The following is a 17,350-nucleotide window of genomic DNA, read 5'->3' as shown; positions in this document are numbered from 1 at the left end:
ATGTATATATAGGAACGCCAGGCCAAAGTTACCAACATCTCTTGTGAACCTAAACACAAGTTAATAAATGCACTCATTACATGCATCATAACCTAAACACAAGTGCTTACAGACTTGTATAATTTACTTAACACCAAGCTTTTCCATGTAAATAACAGTCTAGTTATGGCAACATAACCATAATCAGAAATTAAACATCTAGCCGACCCCAAACAAGCTGAGACACAACTTTGTTGATGATGATGTTGTAGAAATTAAACATCTAGAAAGATACAAGCAGAAATCTGTAACTAATACAACATGGGTTATAACATTACCAATCAATCCATATCCCAATCTATCAAAACATGGACATTGGCCAATAAAATTCACCAGGTATCCTACAACCTTTATGTTCTGAGTACATAAAGTAAAGAAGTTCCAGTTCCCACCAAGGAGAAACTTTCTCAAAGAAGTTGTACCTCAAATGACAAACCAAGATCTGAAGCACTACCATTCTTAGTCATACGGAATCTGAATGTATGCAGCATCACAGACAAAAGGAATGTCAGCATACATGACTTCTACTGCACACCTCATGCTCTCCAGCACTGTGAACAAGTAGCCAAATGCAACTGCAGTACAGAAATGCATCCCAATCTTGCCCCAGTATACAGCAAGCGGCATCCAACGGCTCACGGTCCCTATGACCTGGAGGACTATCTCAAGCAGCATCCCCATTACAACATGAAAACGGAAAAAGTGTGGCCATTCTTTCCTCCTCACAACCCTTAGGTAAGCAGCAAAGAAGTAGGCCATAAGGAACCAGCTCGGGAAGCGCCCAATGAATCCAAGGAAGGGGTAAGTAAGGAACTTAAAAGTCCTCCAAGAATGGAGATGGTATGCTGTCCCAGCATACATCCATGTCTCATGGAGGGGCATAAGGTAAGGTATGCAGGCTAAAGTTCTCCACCACCACTTGGGCTTCTTGGTCATTGGAGGATAACGATAGCTCAAAGGGACATCGTTCGAAGCTCTAAGAACGATGTGGTTTCTGGGCCTTGCAGTACAGAGCTTAGGGAAAATTGGCATCATATGTGAAAGGCTGCCATGATCACTTTGGAGGGAGGGCAACACATTTGATAGATGCATGATGGCCCGATCTGGAAATATGTAAACATTATAGAATTGAGAAAACAACATACACTGCAATATTCCAGTTCGAATACTAAATAAGACAGAAAATGTCAATCACTAACTAGTTTGAAGAAATGTTAAGGCCGATGTACCAATATGTGTCCTTTTGGGCTGACAATTAGAATATTGTTATCTCAATCACTGTGCTTTAACGAACATTTGAGTGAGAAACCATTAAGAGTAGCATAGACTTGCATGGTTTTGAAAATGCAATTACTAGACCAAGAAATTTTGCACTGAAATTAGGATGCATTACAAACTCATACTTTTCTCTCAATAATCTCTCTCGGAAAGCAGTACTTTCTTGATAATTTTCATACAACTTGATGTTCAAGATGACCCTACTCATTTAATTTACAAGTGAGAAACATCAAGTAAACATGAAAATATGCTTATAGTCCACAAAAACATAAAATTCACAAATTAATTAACTTCAATGTTGTACATTAAGCTGCAGACTGCACAAAATGTCAACCCCATATCAGTGGTCATGTTTCTGCACCGAGTATTGGAATGTCTCTGAATATCTAATTCCTAAATCGGTTAAAACAGAACCACCAGGCATATGCACATACCTCTTCAGTGCAATTGATCAAAATCTTGGGAACCACCATGCAACATCTTTATTTTTGGAGATGCAGAAATCGTCCAATGATGGGAAAAGTAAGATATATTGGAATTATTTGTTGTCCTGCAAGGCCCAAGTTTCATCGCCATGGTGCCTAATGTCACCATGCCTCCATTCAGAATCATGGCCTAATCAGCTGAACCAACACCATAGCTCTATACTCGGTATTAAGAATACACAGATTTGAATTAGGAGCTGATTAACCAGGCATCATTATATGGTAACCACTGCATAAGAACAAACAGTATCACACATCAAAATCAGAGAATGACAAGCAAAGACAGGTTGAACAGATTCCACCAGATGATAGGAAAAATGATGTGTCCCTGTTTTCTAATTAAGCTATTATAGTTGCATAAATTTATTTGTGTACTATAGTGGGGGCCACTACATTCATAACCATAAATGGATAATCTCACACCATCAATCTTTTAAAAGCTTGCTTCTTTCAAAATAAGGTGCATTAGAGTTTTTCATTTAACATAATAACTTAAAGTACACATGATTATTTACATTCTTTGAATCTAGTCAATGATTTGAGGTGAATGCTGGGTAGACATATCATACTAGCAATGCTAAAAGCATTTAGTTAATATGCTGGTAAGGCAAACTTAATGCATTTTAAGGTCTCTGTCAACAACATTTACCAGAATGACTCTAAGATCAAGACAAATTGCAGAATAGAGATAGAACAAATGCGAATACCATTTTTCCCCAAATGACATGAGGTTTAGATTTTCTTTTAAAGCTTAGTTCTTAATAATCACCCACGTTCGCCCATTTGGTTTAACCTACAAAGAGAACAACAGCCAATTACTACACGAGTAGCAATTACTGTCAGATATTACTAACAGACGCAAACTTCCACACATTAATTGGATTCATGATATTTGCCTTATTGAAGGGTATTAATTGGGTGATGGATCAAAGTTCATTTCAAGGTCCCATTGCACAGAACTCACTTTTGCATTGCCTACGTCATAAGTTGCATCGCATGCTGGTGCACAATATTCCCCATTTATTCAGAAATACATATTAAATGCTCTAGTGCAGTAATTTGGTTGAATGTTTTCCATGAAGCAAGTATATTAGTTCAGACCATTGCAATTAGATTTTCCATAACAGATTATCCAATTTTCCCTCATAGATTTTTACAAACTTCCCTAGTCTTTTCTCAGCATGGTTTTTATAAAGCAGTTTTAGATAGTTGTGATATATTAGGTTGTCACAATTCCATAATTCCTTTTCCTTTGAGAAAATAAAGCACAAGCTTATTCATGTTCTTTTTTCTGAATAAATCAATAAAACAAATCAGCCAAAAGTAGAATGTGTTGACAATGCACACACATAACACCATAATTTAAGCTCCTAATTTCTGCAAAATAAAGGCTATAGGGAAGCTTTACTTGTGTTCCATATGGGAAAATTAGCATAGCATCATCATCAGCCTTCCATAGCAAGCTAGAGAAGATAATGAAAACTTCCTCCAACTAAGACTGAGATTTGGTTCTTTAACCATTTTCCAATCTCTAAAAATCTAACGTGATTAATGTGTCCATGATTTTAGAAAAAAAAAGTGAAAAGATATGCATAATATATTGTGAACACCATTTCCTATCCAATTAATAGGAGGTTAGAAATCATTATTAAGAATTTAAGAGGACCAAGAAATAGATCTGTTTTAAGAGGTTCTCAAATCATTAACAAAGGCTAACAAAATAGGAGCAAGTTCCAGATTGCTGATGTCATAGATGATATGTAGAAATTCCAAGATCATTCTTAAGTTTTCCAACATAATCATCAAAACTCAATATAAAATTCCTATTGTGTTTGGCTAGGCCATGTATGCTAATAGTCATCATGTTTAAATCAAAATACTGCAAACTGAAAAGATGGTAAACTTTTAATCACGAGGTTTTTAAATGAGAGGAAATATGTGGACATGTTTTCCTTGGTTCTTGGTGAAGCAGTTTGATCAGCACTAAAGACAATGATTAAGAGCAATGAGAAAATAAAATATACCTTGTATCATTACCATCTACAAGTGCATTGCCATTTTGCTTTAAAGTTCTCAAGCTAAACAACTTGCCTCATAAGACTAAGTGCAGTACAGTGAGCAGGTGATGCTAGACTATCCATCCCTAGACCAGATCTTCTTTTAACCACAACCATTTCAATAACAACTGACAGACAAGATGGGAGTAAGGCATAGCAAGTCATGTTTAGCCATTTATCCCCCAACCTGACATTCTTTTAACCACAACTACTCCAAAAATTAAACAACATTATTTTCCTTGAACTGAATAGGATGTCAATACTTTACTTTTTAAAATATAGTAATAAATGATTTAAAAAAAACTATGTAGAACAAAAAAGAAAATGTTCATTTATCATTCTCACAGCCAAAAGGCTGAAAACAACATAATAAGAGCTCTGAGAAATGTTGTCAAGAAAGTGTGACAATTATACAGGCACCACTTTTAGACAGACTATTAGATTTGGACCACAAAGTGTACGATTTTCTCCACCAGTGTACTTGAATATGTTTACCTTGTGTTGTTAATGACCATTCAACTAGCTAGTGGTTGAGCAGAAAATTTAGCTGAACCACCTGGAGCTCACTCAACTCTTGACAAGCCAAGCTTGACAAAGGCCTAGCTTATAACAATTTCCTGTATCATAGGAATAATGTGAATACAGACATCATTAGGAACTATCTGAAGCATGGGTTCTTTAAGTAAGCAGGTAACGAAAAGAACCCAACTTGCAACCTACAGAAACCAATAGGGCCAATCGCCACGATGAGGACAAAAGCACCAGAGGGAGACAAAATGTAGAGGAGGAGGCGAAACGGTTACCTCAGCGACAAGGATTTTGTGGCTAATGTTGGTCGCCGCAGGCGGCGGCAGCGGATTTCTAGAGGGCGGAGGCCCTCGAAAGAGGTGGGAACGAGTGGATCGAGGGAGGCGCTGAGGGCATTGGGTTTTATTTGGTACGGACGATATTTACATATCTATCCTTCCGCAGTATATAAATACCATATCGAATCCTCCAAATTTTATTACTGCATATATATCGCTTAAAAAATAGATTTTGATTATATATATATAGTTATCAATGAATCTAAAAAACATAAATTTTAATATCTAAAATATATTTTATTATTATTACCAATGACCTCTCAAACTTTCAAATATCTTTGAATGAATATTAATATTAATTTAGAAACTAATATTAATATGCTAATAATCAAATAGTGAATATTAGTCATAACGGTTTAATCCATAATTTTCTTAGTTTTGGAGGGATATAAGTGGAAAATAATGTGGTTGACCCATATAAGCAATTCTGGGTACTTAATACTCACCTGCATCATTTACTTGGTTGTACATAGGATTGTTCCTTGACAACATCAAAATTGAAGATTTTAGATTGTTTAATCAGTAATAGTAACTTATTCCATAATAATAATAATAATAATCCATGCAGCAAAACTTAAATGACCGAGGATTTCCTAGTATTATTGCTACAATGATCATATTCCTTTTTTGTGCGTAATTCATTTTCAATATTTCAGCAAACATCACCAATCATTTGATTTAGAATATAACTCTTTTGATGTTTATTCCTTGTTTCGGCATATTGTTAAGGAACTATTATTCCTACTATAGAATACTAATTTACTAGACACTTCAAGAAAAAAGTAGAGAGTAGTATGTCTCAGTGAATCTCTCCCTTTTCTATTACTTTTGAGCAAATTTATGTTTACAAATCAGAATTTACTTGTGAACAATTAAGTATAACTGTGAAAATAAATAAGTAAATGAAATCATCTAAGATGGCACGAAAATGTTCAAAATAAATCTATTCGATTAGTATAAGTTGCACAAGGATGAGAAAATACTAAGTAGATTTTACTAGAAACAATAAACATATACTTTGCTGCTGTGCCTGTGGAAGCACTGTAAGGTAAGGCAGCAGGATGAATACAACAGAAGGGATCTCACACACTTCACAGATCTAAAAGGAAAATGCATGTACATCCATATATGAGTCACCAGAAGAACATGGAAGAATTTAATCTTGTCCTGGTTTCAGTATAAATAAAATGGTGCAGAAATGTTTCTGCTACAGATGCCTGCAAAATAATTACCTAGTTTTAGTACAAAGAGCATTGCGTCCTTCAGAGACTAGGCCACAAGAACAACCAATAAGGTTCATTTGATCTATTACATCAATCAGTACTACCCTGCAATCACATCTTGAACCTAGGTAAATTAAATGCAAAATTTTTCAGGGAAAAACCAATGTATATGTTAAGTCTACAAATGCCTCGAATTCTACACATCACGACTGCAGACTTTGTCTGTTATATGGATTCCGCCCATCTGATAGATATTAGGAACAACACTTGCATTGGCCCCATATTTCTTTATCCATGCACGAAGCACTGTTGCAACAAAGGGTGAGAGTAGTCCACATACTTATCCCACAGACCCTTGTACTTCTCCATTCCAATCTTCAACCATGGTTTCATGTTCCCATTATAGTGCAATACTGCACCATTTTTTATAAGCGACATGTCGACGTTTGTGTATCCCAACCCTAGCACATGCCATTTGGCATCCAGCTTCTCAACCAACCCATAAAAGGCCAGTAGCCCAGGAGGCAATGTCCCAAGCTTCCAGAGGGTATGGTCGGCATTACGCTCCTGCCAGTAGTGATATATGCCAGTTACATTCTTCCGCCGCCACTCTCTCAGATCAAGGACATTCATTCCAAATGCCCATCCACATGCATCAGGATCAAAATGTGCACGTATCAATGGGTGGGAGTAGTTCAGATATTTGTGGAATCTGTGGAAGGTCTCCATGCAAGTCTCAACAGCACCCATCACATTTCCATTAATGTTAATTGTGAACAATTCTGAGAGATCTTTCTGAACTACAACATCATCATCGAGAAACACTACCTTTTGCAATGCTGGATAGACTTCTGGGATATAGAACCTCAAGTGATTTAGCATTGATAAGTACTTTGGGTTCCTGAACTTGACTGGTGTTCGGTTATCACCACTTCCAGAAAAGTAGTAGTTCTGTGTATCAGAGTTCTGAAGCTGCTTTAAAACTGGTACATAGGAGGCATTGAGCCAACTTAAATCCTCCACCTTCTGGACCTCGATGGTTGCACCTCGGAAACTGTTCATGGAGAACCAGGCCTTCATTGGAGCAAAATTCACCTCATCTGTGACCAGGTGGAATACAATCATTTCTGGACGCTTTGAGTTCATGGTAGTAGAGTTAACCACAACTGATGCAGCAAGGATGTTGTCAGAGAACACACAATAATGATAGAGACCGTTGTCTCTAAGCTTCTCCATCCTGTGCCTCCCTTCTGAGAGTTCTCTCTGAAAATTTGAATTCCTGAACCATTCCATGGTAAGCCTGATACCCAAGCAATATAGGCTTTTGGGAAGTTCTTCAGCAGCTATCTGCCCATACTTGGTGCTCTTTTCAGCCTCGGATTTCATTTTCTCATCCAAAGATTGGAATTGACCCTTCATCTTCATAATCATAGTTGCACTATCATAGTGGAGTTGCTGTGCTTGGTAGAGCAGGAGAGCCATATCACGGATTGCTGCTTCTGATTCTTCCGTGGTTAATGGGGTTCCTGTTGTCGCAGCACTGGACAGAAGAGCTTGACATTTGCGAATTTGGGCACTAAGCTCTGCTGCAAATTGGAGGTTATTGCTATCTTTAGAGATGACAACCAAAGCCTTTGCAAGAGATATTTGGTCTACTATTTGTCTTGTGAATGAATAAGGACTCAGCATTTCATCTGTAATGTTCAGACCTTCGGGAAAACTAGAGCGGTAAAGTTTCTGTGGCATAACATCAAGGTTTCAAGGGTTAGTAGAATGGATGGGCACATGAACCAGCTAGATACTTTAAAGAAAATGACAGCACAAAAAAGGAAGACCTTTTATTCTGCATTCATCCTGTTCATCTCAGGAGAGATGCAGTAACCAGAACTGTCTAAATTCCAAAACCCTTACCATGACAAAGAACAGTAATGTACTCAACCAATTAAGGAGAGAATAACCAATTCAGAGGAATTGTACCAAAGGATTCTTAAATAGATGAATGACAATACAGTTGATTATCCTGGTTATAGTAAGTTCAGGAGAATGTGAACAAAAAAAAGAAAGTTCAATAATTTCTGCCCAGCCAACATTGCAGCACAACTTATTGTCATGTCAAAATTTGTTTAATAAGTCCATCGCTATACCTTGGTTAGGTGATGTAACCTATTCTAGTTATGAAAGTCACTAATATATTAGCATTACGAATTTTCATGCATCATATGTGCCAGCGAATTCCAGCTAAACAACTCTTGATCCTCCTTTCTTTTATTGGTTAGCAGCACTTCAGTTCAATGCTGATATTGCAACTCACATGCAGGAATGGACTGTGCCGACAAACTTCTCAGATGTGTGTCCCTTCTCTGCTTTTCCAACTTCACAAAGTTCTTTCTTCTTATCTTTTATGGTTATTCATTTTTCTCCTTGTCATTATGTTGGCACAGGAATGGACTGTGCCAACAGCAATCATGCCAACTGTTAGCCAGCATACTTCTATGCCTTGAATTTGAAATCCTTGCTTTGCAGGCTTACCCATGCAGATTTCAAAGCACATACTCTGTCTCATGTGGAACATATCCACTTGGACGTTCAAAGGGTCACTAGTTTCACCAGACACATTGAAACCAATCACCTCCCAAAATTCATGATATATATAACATAGCAGGTTTTTTACTGCCAACAAAATCAGTCTACAATGCAGAAGAGTGATTTATAGAGCACATTTCTGTTCTACTGGTTTTGTGCATTAAGGATAAAGATGAAAAGGTGCTTGTCAATGATAATAGCTATTATGGAAAGATTTAAAAGAATATATTTATGCCAATTAATAAACATTTTATAGACAATTTTGGTTTACAAATAGGATAAAAGTAGAACGATATACTTGTTTGTAGAATTAGGGTGAGATAAATGAAGCATTGAAGAGAATGAAATTTGGTAACAGTACAGGAATGGATTACATATCTAATGAGGGTTGGAGTTCAGAAGATCTAAGTGTACTTTTGTTAACTAGTTCATTTAGCAAATTTTTCTTTACTAGAAATCTGATGATTGGATGAGAAAATAGTAGTATTTACAAATAAGGATAATTTTTCAACGCTCAAGTTATAAAGAACTTTAGCTAATTTACAGGATTTTCCACGGAAAAACCCCAATCTTAAACGAGTTGAGTTTACCTTTTTTCCTTTGTGGATATGGCACCACTCAAGTTATGCAAAATCTCTACCAAATGTAATCATAGACATAAACCAGAGAAAGAAAGGTAGCTCAAAAGGATTGATTCTTGAGCTTCCTTGACCCATAGTTTGCTCACAAGGCCAGTTCTCCAGATTAAATGGCAGAGTTCTGAAAATTAATTTGGTTATATGCTTCACAGATCAAACAAAAGAAACTATTTGGTTATTAAGACAATAATGAAAAGATCCTAGCAAGATGAAAGACTTACACATGATTTATTGAGACAATTACAATAGAGGAAGAGGAGGATGTGGCAATGAGGATGTGATAATAAAAGCGGAGCCATGTTAGAAATAATAGAGGAAATAGTAGTAAAGGAAGACGAGAACATGGAGGCAAACTCAACAAACATTGTGGAGGTAAGAAAATTTGTGGAGAAAAAAGAGGAAGTAGAATAGTAAAGGCCAAGGATCAAAGTGTCAACTGTTCAGGCAAAACATACCATGGCGAGCACTTTCTGGCGCCCAACACAGACAGATGTGCTGCTATATGGAGCAATGGGGTATTCATTGGATCACTACAGTGAAAGGACTGAAACAATTGTTTAATACTCATGGATATTTTTTTGCCAATTGTCAGGATCTGCTTTAGCATATGCCTATATAGTACACGTTAGTGAAACAATTTAACAGGATAACATCTAGAAAGTAATACAAGGGAGAAAGCAATAGAAAACACAAGCTTCACATGGTCAAACAAGAAAGTGCACAGCCAAAGGGCATGATCTTTATTCTTTCCGTTATAAAAAGAAACAATGTAATAATAAAAAGTTTTCTACCACCAAAGGAGAGCCAATTTATAGCACAATTAATATAAACACCAAAAAGAAAAAACCACTCTTCCAACTGTTTCCTTTTGAGATAGTTCCTATCTCAAAATTCTAGCCTCTCTAATTCTACTCTTTAACGCACATTAATGCAGCTGCTGCCTTTATTCATTGACAAGCTCTATGATCTTACCCATGGGATTAAGCTCAATCTAGCAATTACATTTAACCTGCTTCAGAAAAGGTGTAGGTTGGTGAGTCTCACACGAGGACTGAGATACAGGACTTCCCAAGTATCACGCATGTACCACTCTTCCATTTTCCAGCTTTCGAAGATGGTCCCATAGGTGTGGGTTAATGCCACTCCCACACATCTTCACTACCCAATATCTAACTTATAGTGGATGTGCATGGAAAGGATTGGTGTTGCTTGTAGGATTAAGGAACAGAAAAGAATAGACTCTAGCAAAAGGAATTACATGAAGTTTAAGGTCAAAACAGAACTTGTACGAAAGCAGATCCACCATTGTAGCATATACATCTCGGTGTATGCTACTGGGGCTACCAGTGGCCTTGCATTAATTGGATCCACAAGGTGAGCAAGGACGCTATGTATTAACCGAAGGAATTGATGGGTGTGACGAATATTAATTTATGTAATTTGTTTGGTCTAAATTTTTATCTAGAGTGAGTTAATCATCCAGCAATCTGCTACTCATCAATCATTAGGAATCGAGAAATGTATGACACTGATCATCCATCAACGATTACATAACATGTAAGTCGTTTTCATATAACTTTATCGCGTATGTGATCGTATAAAACCTCTAGAAACAAATAAAAAGATCTTCTATAATCCTTTCCCTGAAGAGAAAAACCTAAACATTTAGAACAAACATCAAACACTCCACCGAGATCGATACTTTCACACGACAACACAAAAAAAATAGATCACAGATCCAAATTTCTCCCCAAACTCGTAACTCCAATAAAAGTAAAGCGATCCATTTTTTTTCATGACGGTTAAAGCATCGAGTCTGAAGATCATAGGTCAAGATCCCACCTGGCGGACCAACGGCGGATCGGATCTCGGCAGCTTCTCGCGACTGAGCACCACGAGGAGGAGGAGCACCCCGAGGCCGGCGGCCACGAACCAGACCCAGACGATGGAGAGCCATCGCCGCCTCGCCGGCCGCCGGAGATCGAACGGCCTCCGCCTCATCCCCACTCAGAGCCGGCGACACCAACCGACCCGATCCCACGCGGCCCGGACACGCATCTCTAGATCAGGAGGAGGGGCGGTTCACTTCTGGCTCAAGAACCACGGATTAAAGATGTACGGGTTTTCCGTGGGCGGAGAGCGACCCGTGGTATCTCCAAGCTGCTGCTCGGCGGCTCTTCTCGGGAGGAGACTGAGAGCTGCGTGACTTGCTATTTCTCCTCTCCGCTGGTTTCTCAGAAACATTAACATGCCAATTTTACATTCGGAAATAGCACAATCGGTCTCCCTAAATTTTATACTATATTTTAATATCATATATGTATATATATAGAAACATTTAAATCTTTAGCATCCATCCAATAAACTCAAAATAACTATTGCTAATCGTTAATATCATTGAATTTAAAAATAAAATTAAATTATTTAAAATATATTTTACAATTTTAATTAATTATTTGAATATGTTTAAAGGAGATATTAGTGCTAATTTTAAGTGTTGATATCACTTGGACAATAGTGAAACCTATGGATATAAGTACTGCATTGGCTTTTATGGACCGCGAGGTATTAATCTATGTAATTTTATCTCTATATTTAGAGAGAAAATTTTCTTGGTATATCTGGTCACAAACAAACAATCTTTTATGCTAAACCCAAATTTAGAGAAACAAATGTGAAAACTCATAGACTTAGGTATGATATGTAATTTTACTTGTTCATATATTAATTTTGTATATATTATTGATTCTAACAAATATTCAGATTTAACCCAATTTCCAGTAGACATGTTAGCATAATTAGAATGGTAAAAGATAACCTGATGACATCTGAGTCAACTCAAAAGAGATAGAGATAGCAAGATGTATCTACAATAAAATCAATTTAATATTTTTAGGATAATTTATATATGGATTAAGGTGGAGTGAAATTTTTAATTCGATCTCTTCGATACTTAAATTAATCTTAATAAAAATAAAATAAATTTAATAAAAAATATTTAACTCAATTATCATGCTAAAAATATATTTTTTATAGATATGTGTCAAGTTGTCACTGGTGGAAAAGATTTCCTCAGATGATAAGATTATCATGGCTTAAGGATTAAAATTACACAAGAAAAAAATAATTCTAGGATCAATTGGAACCCATGGAAAAAAGAAAAAAAAACTTGCTTTATATCACAGAAATGCAAACTCAATTAATAGCATTTATATGTAGATGAGAGAAATTTCTGCTCATAATCATGCAAATTGTGAGTTCATCCTGGGCATTAATTAGTCTCTCATGGTAGCACATTAATTCCAGAAACTCCAGCAATAAATGAATAGTCTGTGTGACAAACTACAAGACCATAAGATAAACCAAGGTGGCATTCTGGTGTGAGATAGGAAGACTTGTGTATAGTATTTGCTATTTCCTGAAGAGAATATAAATCAACTGTACCAAAAAAAATGATAACACTATCATCATCTGTAGAGACTTTAGGGTAGAAGTTTGAGATGAGACAACATAGCAGCTTCTCTTTCCTTCAATATGAAATGGATGTGGATGGATTTCAATACTTAGATAGAAATGATATTATTTTTCCTGATTCTGTGTTGTTGGAATTAAACTTGTTCAAGTGTCATAAAAAGGTTCATTGCATCAAGTGAGAGAATCATTACATCAAGAAGAAAAAATGAATTAAAAATCTATAGAATGATAAGTTAAATTGGTTATTGAATCTTGAAAGGGTTTCTTGAAAGAGAATGATTCATCTTGAAAATAATTAATATAATGTATCTTTGAAAACTATATAAATCTCATATGTTGGGTCATGAGAGTAATATAGTTTCTGAAATTGTAAAAATATTTTTTGAGAAAAATATAGAAGATCGAAGCTTGTCATACTCTTCCTCTATTTGATATCTCTATTCCCTCTTCCTATCAACATCAACATGTGTTTCAGTCTTATTTGTGTTAAAAACATATATTTGTGTTAAAAATATTTTTTGATGAAAACACTAAACGTTTGTATCACTAGCTAAACTCAAAATTTCTTTGTGTAAGGACTTCGAAAACCATAGGACAGAAGCTGCATCATCATTATTCATATAAGTGATCCATTCCATAGAATGAGAGCGAAGCTATGAGTCTCTGCAAAGCCCCAGGAATGGTCATGTCCTCCGCTTGCATCGGCTTCTTCTCCACACTGCACGCTGCAGAACCCGCAGCAATGACCTGACTGACTGCCTGCCTCCTTCCCAACATCTCCAACCCCTGCATTATAAAGATTACCATTTAAAAGAGCCATTCACCTCTTAACGTAAGTGTATTCATGCAGGCTAGAAGGATTGAGGCAATTTCTTGATCGAGCAGTCCCCTCAGGTCTGGTAAGCACCCTCAAACAGTAGTTGCTACCATCCTCAAGGCATGACTATTCCTAAGAATGAATGATACCAACTATATAATCTAATGTGGGCAGCCTATTCTGGCATATATCTTCCACAAAAAGATCTTGACTTCTGGGTAAACATTTATCTTCCAGATCACATTCCGGCCAGGCCTGCTGTCTTGACTAGGCTGGGAGCTTCTTCTCAACATATGATATGCACTATGGGTAATGGCAAATCTATTTGGAGTTGAGGCTCATACTCATCAGTCATCATTCGGGTTTCCTGTCAAGTAGATGCCCACCATCTTTAGGATGAAAACACTCTGCAACACCTTCAGTCATTTTCAACTATTAAATCTGCAATATGAGAGAAAGAAGCCATGCAATCTACATTGATAAATGTGGGCCAATGGTTCACAAAAATAGTATCAATCCATAGTTCCTCCCAGATTTTGGTACGCAGATCATCTAAGTCCACTCTCACATCACTCATAAGTTGACACAACCTCTTCCATTTTCATGATCCTTCCCTCCCGTTGTTCGTTTCTCATAGGTTTAGACTTCTATATTTAACCCAAAACACTCTGATCCTTAATCGGTCCTCAGTATCAAGGAACAGATCTAACCGCTTGATGCATAAAATCTTTTTAGCTAAGGACAGATTTCTAATCCCAAGCTAGTATTTATTTGGCACGGTCTTGAATATCTAAAAATAATAGCCAAATCACATTAAATAAAAAATTACTTAATACATATAACAAATTTGCATAATCCCTTCAAAATTAATAATTTTTTATGTTAAGTTTATCTAAAATTATATTTAAATATGCTTGACAATGTTGGGCAGCCCATGGTGGGCTTTAACAGTCCACGATCTACCCCCCTTTCTCCAAATCCTAGATCCAAATTAGGGGGTGTGGTGACCGTAAAAAGAGGTAGAAAAACTATAGCAGCAGGGGTGAAAATTATTGTAGCAACTTGATTAAAAAAGGAGGAGAAAATGATAAAAAAAAGAAAGAAATGAAATAAAACACGAACAATACAGAGAGACTATTCTCAATCATCCAAACAGTATTCTCATCTGCAAGTAGATTCTTGCTATGATCACTTGAGGAGAATTATGATATTATGCACAATGACGTAATCTTTATATCCCAGTTATTCTCTTAAGATTGTTGTCAGGATTTTGGACAAAAAATTGAGATTTGTATATTCATTATTCTTATATTAGATTATTTCTAGTTTGTCCCGTTGGAGGGATTTTCCACGTAAATCTTGGTATTCTATTTTATTGTGATTTCATTTAATTCTGCTGCATATTATGGTCTGCTAGTATTTGTTCATATACAAAAGTTTATTTCTCTTTATATTCCATCAACTGGTATCAGAACAGGGTTTTGGTGATTTAATTTGTGTCTTTGAATATGGAGGCCGGTAGAGTTTTTCGCATGATTAGCTAGAATGGAAACAATTAGATGATATGAAAACCAAGAATGAAAGATCTCTTATATTGCAAAGACTTGTATGGACCTTTGTAGGGAGATAGTGCAAAGCTCGAACTATGACAGATGATGAGTGGAAGAGGTTAGACCGAAAAACAGTTGGGTTTATTCGATAGTGGCTCGATGACAGTGTCTTTCGCTATGTTTCTACTGAAAGTTTTACATATTCTCTTTGAAAAAAGTTGGAAGGTCTCTATGAAAGAAAAACTGCTGGTAACAAAGCTTTCTTGATCAGCAAACTTGTAAACCTGAAATATAAAGAGGTGCTTCTATCACTAACCAGTTATCCTCTATGAAAATATCTCTTGATGATGAGTTGCAAGCATTGTTGCTTCTCAGTTCATTGCCAGAAAGTTGGGAGACACTGGTGGTTTCCCTTAGTAATTCTGCGCCAGATGGTATTGTCACCATAAGTCAAGTAACAAGCAGTTTGTTGAATGAGGAGTTGAGAAGAAAGAATTCAGCAACATCTAAAAATGATTCACAAACACTTATCTCATAAAACAGAGGAAGGTCAAAGTTCAAGGATAGAAGCAGTTCACGCATGAGTAGAAGTAAGTCAAGATCAAGAAAAGATATTATTTGCTATAACTATAGTGAAAAAGGACATTATAAGAGTCAATGTAAGCAACCTAAGAAGAGCAAGAAAAAGGAAAAAAAAAGTGGAGTCTATAGAGTCAAAAGATAATACTATAACTATAGTGCAAGGTGGTGATTATTTGATTTTGTCTCCTTCAGATGATTTTTTATTTTGTGTATGTCAAGATCTTGAGTGGGTGATTAACATAGGTGCTTCTTATCATGCTACACCACAAAGGGAGTTTTTTACTACATGCAGGTCTAAAAATTTTGGTGTTGTCAAGATGGGCAATTATGACATGACAGACATCATTGGCATGGATGATATCCATATAAAGACCAACCTTAGCTATAAGTTGGTGCTTAAGGATGTGAGGCATGTGTTTGACTTGAGGCTGAATTTAATTTCAGTTGGAAGACTAGATGATGAAGATTATGATAGCAAATTTCACAAAGGGCAATGAAAGCTAAGGGTTCTCTTATTGTGGCTAGTAGAAAGAAATGTCACACTTTGTACAGGTTGCAGGCCAAAGCTTGTGATGAGTAGTTAAATGCTATAGAGAAAAACTTCAACATGAAGTTGTGACATAGGCGATTTGGACACATGAGCGAGAAGGGGCTGCAAGCTCTTTCTAAGAGAGAGGTATTATCATACCTCAGAGGTACATATCTGAACCCTTATATTGATTGTTTGGCTGGTAAACAACATAAAGTTTCATTTGCTAGTCCTGCTATATCTAAAAAAATGCATGCCTTAGATCATGTTTATATAGATGTATGTGATCCTTTGAGGACACAAACTCCTAGTGGATCTGTTAATGTTCCTGGTATCAGTGGTGCACTTTATTTTATCACTTTTATATATGATTTTTCTAGGAAAGTTTGGGCCTATGCTATAAAGACCAAAGATCAGGTTATTAATGTCTTCAAAGAGTTTCATACTAGAGTTGAAAGGGAGACAGAAAGACAATTAAAATTCATAAGATCATATAATGGTGGTGAGTATACAAGATTATTTAATGATTATTGTAGGTCATATGACATCCAACATGAGATGACAGTTCTTGATACACCTCAACATAATGCAATTACAGAGAGGATGAATCGCATCATCATGGAAAAGATCAGATGTATGCTTTCACAGGCCAAGCTACCCAAAATGTTTTGAGATGAGGCTTTGAGGACTACAATTAATGTGATCAACTTGTCATCATGTACAACCCTAGATGGTGATGTTGCAGAGCATGTATGGTTAGGGAAAGATGTTTCCTACAAGCATTTGAGAGTGTTTGGTTTTCGTGCATTTGCACATACTCTAAACAATAAGAGATCTAAGCTAGATGGTAAGATTAAAGAATTATTTTTCTTGGTTACTCACATGATCAGTTCGGTTATAGGCTTTGAAATCCAGAAAAGCAAAAGGTGTTTAAAAGTAGAGATGTGGTCTTCTTTGATGATCAAACCTTTGAGGATTTGAAGAATAAGAAGGCACAAGCCAAGACTTATGCAGAAGGATTAGCAGATTGTAACCAAGTTACTCCTCTAGTATATCAGGGTGATAGGGGAGATATAGGAAGATGGTGTAGAGCCTGATGTTGATCTACCTGCAGGACATGTTGAGCAAGAAGAAGTTGGAGAGCAACTTCCCACAGAACCTCAGTTGAAAAAATCTTCTAGATAACATTAACCTTCCATAAGATACTCTACAGATGAGTATGTGATGCT

The 17,350-nt window shown here is 36.4% G+C and overlaps 2 protein-coding genes across 5 annotated transcripts; both read right to left on the bottom strand.

The window, feature by feature from the left end:
- Positions 1-218: 218 nt before the first annotated feature.
- LOC103988490 (protein TIC 20-I, chloroplastic-like) lies at positions 219-4,797 on the bottom strand. Of its 4 annotated transcripts, none has more exons than XM_065155457.1 (4): positions 4,663-4,795; positions 4,355-4,476; positions 1,752-2,031; positions 219-1,142 (listed from the first exon to the last, which is right to left on the bottom strand). In XM_065155457.1, the coding sequence occupies exon 4, from the start codon at positions 1,129-1,131 to the stop codon at positions 499-501; it is 633 nt and encodes a 210-aa protein (XP_065011529.1). In that variant the 5' UTR covers positions 1,132-1,142; positions 1,752-2,031; positions 4,355-4,476; positions 4,663-4,795; the 3' UTR covers positions 219-498. The 4 variants fall into 4 exon arrangements, with proteins under 4 accessions (XP_065011529.1, XP_018682763.2, XP_065011530.1 ...); XM_018827218.2 differs by having other exon boundaries at positions 4,580-4,724; XM_065155458.1 differs by lacking the exon at positions 4,355-4,476 and having other exon boundaries at positions 4,663-4,797.
- Positions 4,798-5,872: 1,075 nt separating this feature from the next.
- Positions 5,873-11,416, bottom strand: LOC135639489 (probable galacturonosyltransferase 10). Its single transcript, XM_065153254.1, has 2 exons — positions 11,012-11,416; positions 5,873-7,685 (listed from the first exon to the last, which is right to left on the bottom strand). Exons 1-2 carry the CDS (start codon positions 11,168-11,170, stop codon positions 6,237-6,239), a joined length of 1,608 nt encoding a protein of 535 aa, XP_065009326.1. The 5' UTR covers positions 11,171-11,416; the 3' UTR covers positions 5,873-6,236.
- Between the last annotated feature and the right edge of the window lie 5,934 nt (positions 11,417-17,350).

The sequence above is a fragment of the Musa acuminata genome, chromosome BXJ3-6 (genome assembly GCF_036884655.1).
Source record: "Musa acuminata AAA Group cultivar baxijiao chromosome BXJ3-6, Cavendish_Baxijiao_AAA, whole genome shotgun sequence".
Classification (NCBI taxonomy): Eukaryota; Viridiplantae; Streptophyta; class Magnoliopsida; order Zingiberales; family Musaceae; genus Musa; species Musa acuminata.
Note: the sequence above shows the minus strand (reverse complement) of the source record. Positions and strands in the feature narration are given on the sequence as shown.

Bases quoted from the DNA above. Each gene is read 5' to 3' on its own strand.
- LOC103988490 (XM_065155458.1), bottom strand. From the start codon at position 1,131: ATGCATCTATCAAATGTGTTGCCCTCCCTCCAAAGTGATCATGGCAGC.
- LOC135639489 (XM_065153254.1), bottom strand. From the start codon at position 11,170: ATGAGGCGGAGGCCGTTCGATCTCCGGCGGCCGGCGAGGCGGCGATGG. The intron at 7,686-11,011 runs GTGGGATCTTGA...GTTATGCCACAG, and splicing joins ATCCGCCGTTGGTCCGCCAG to AAACTTTACCGCTCTAGTTT.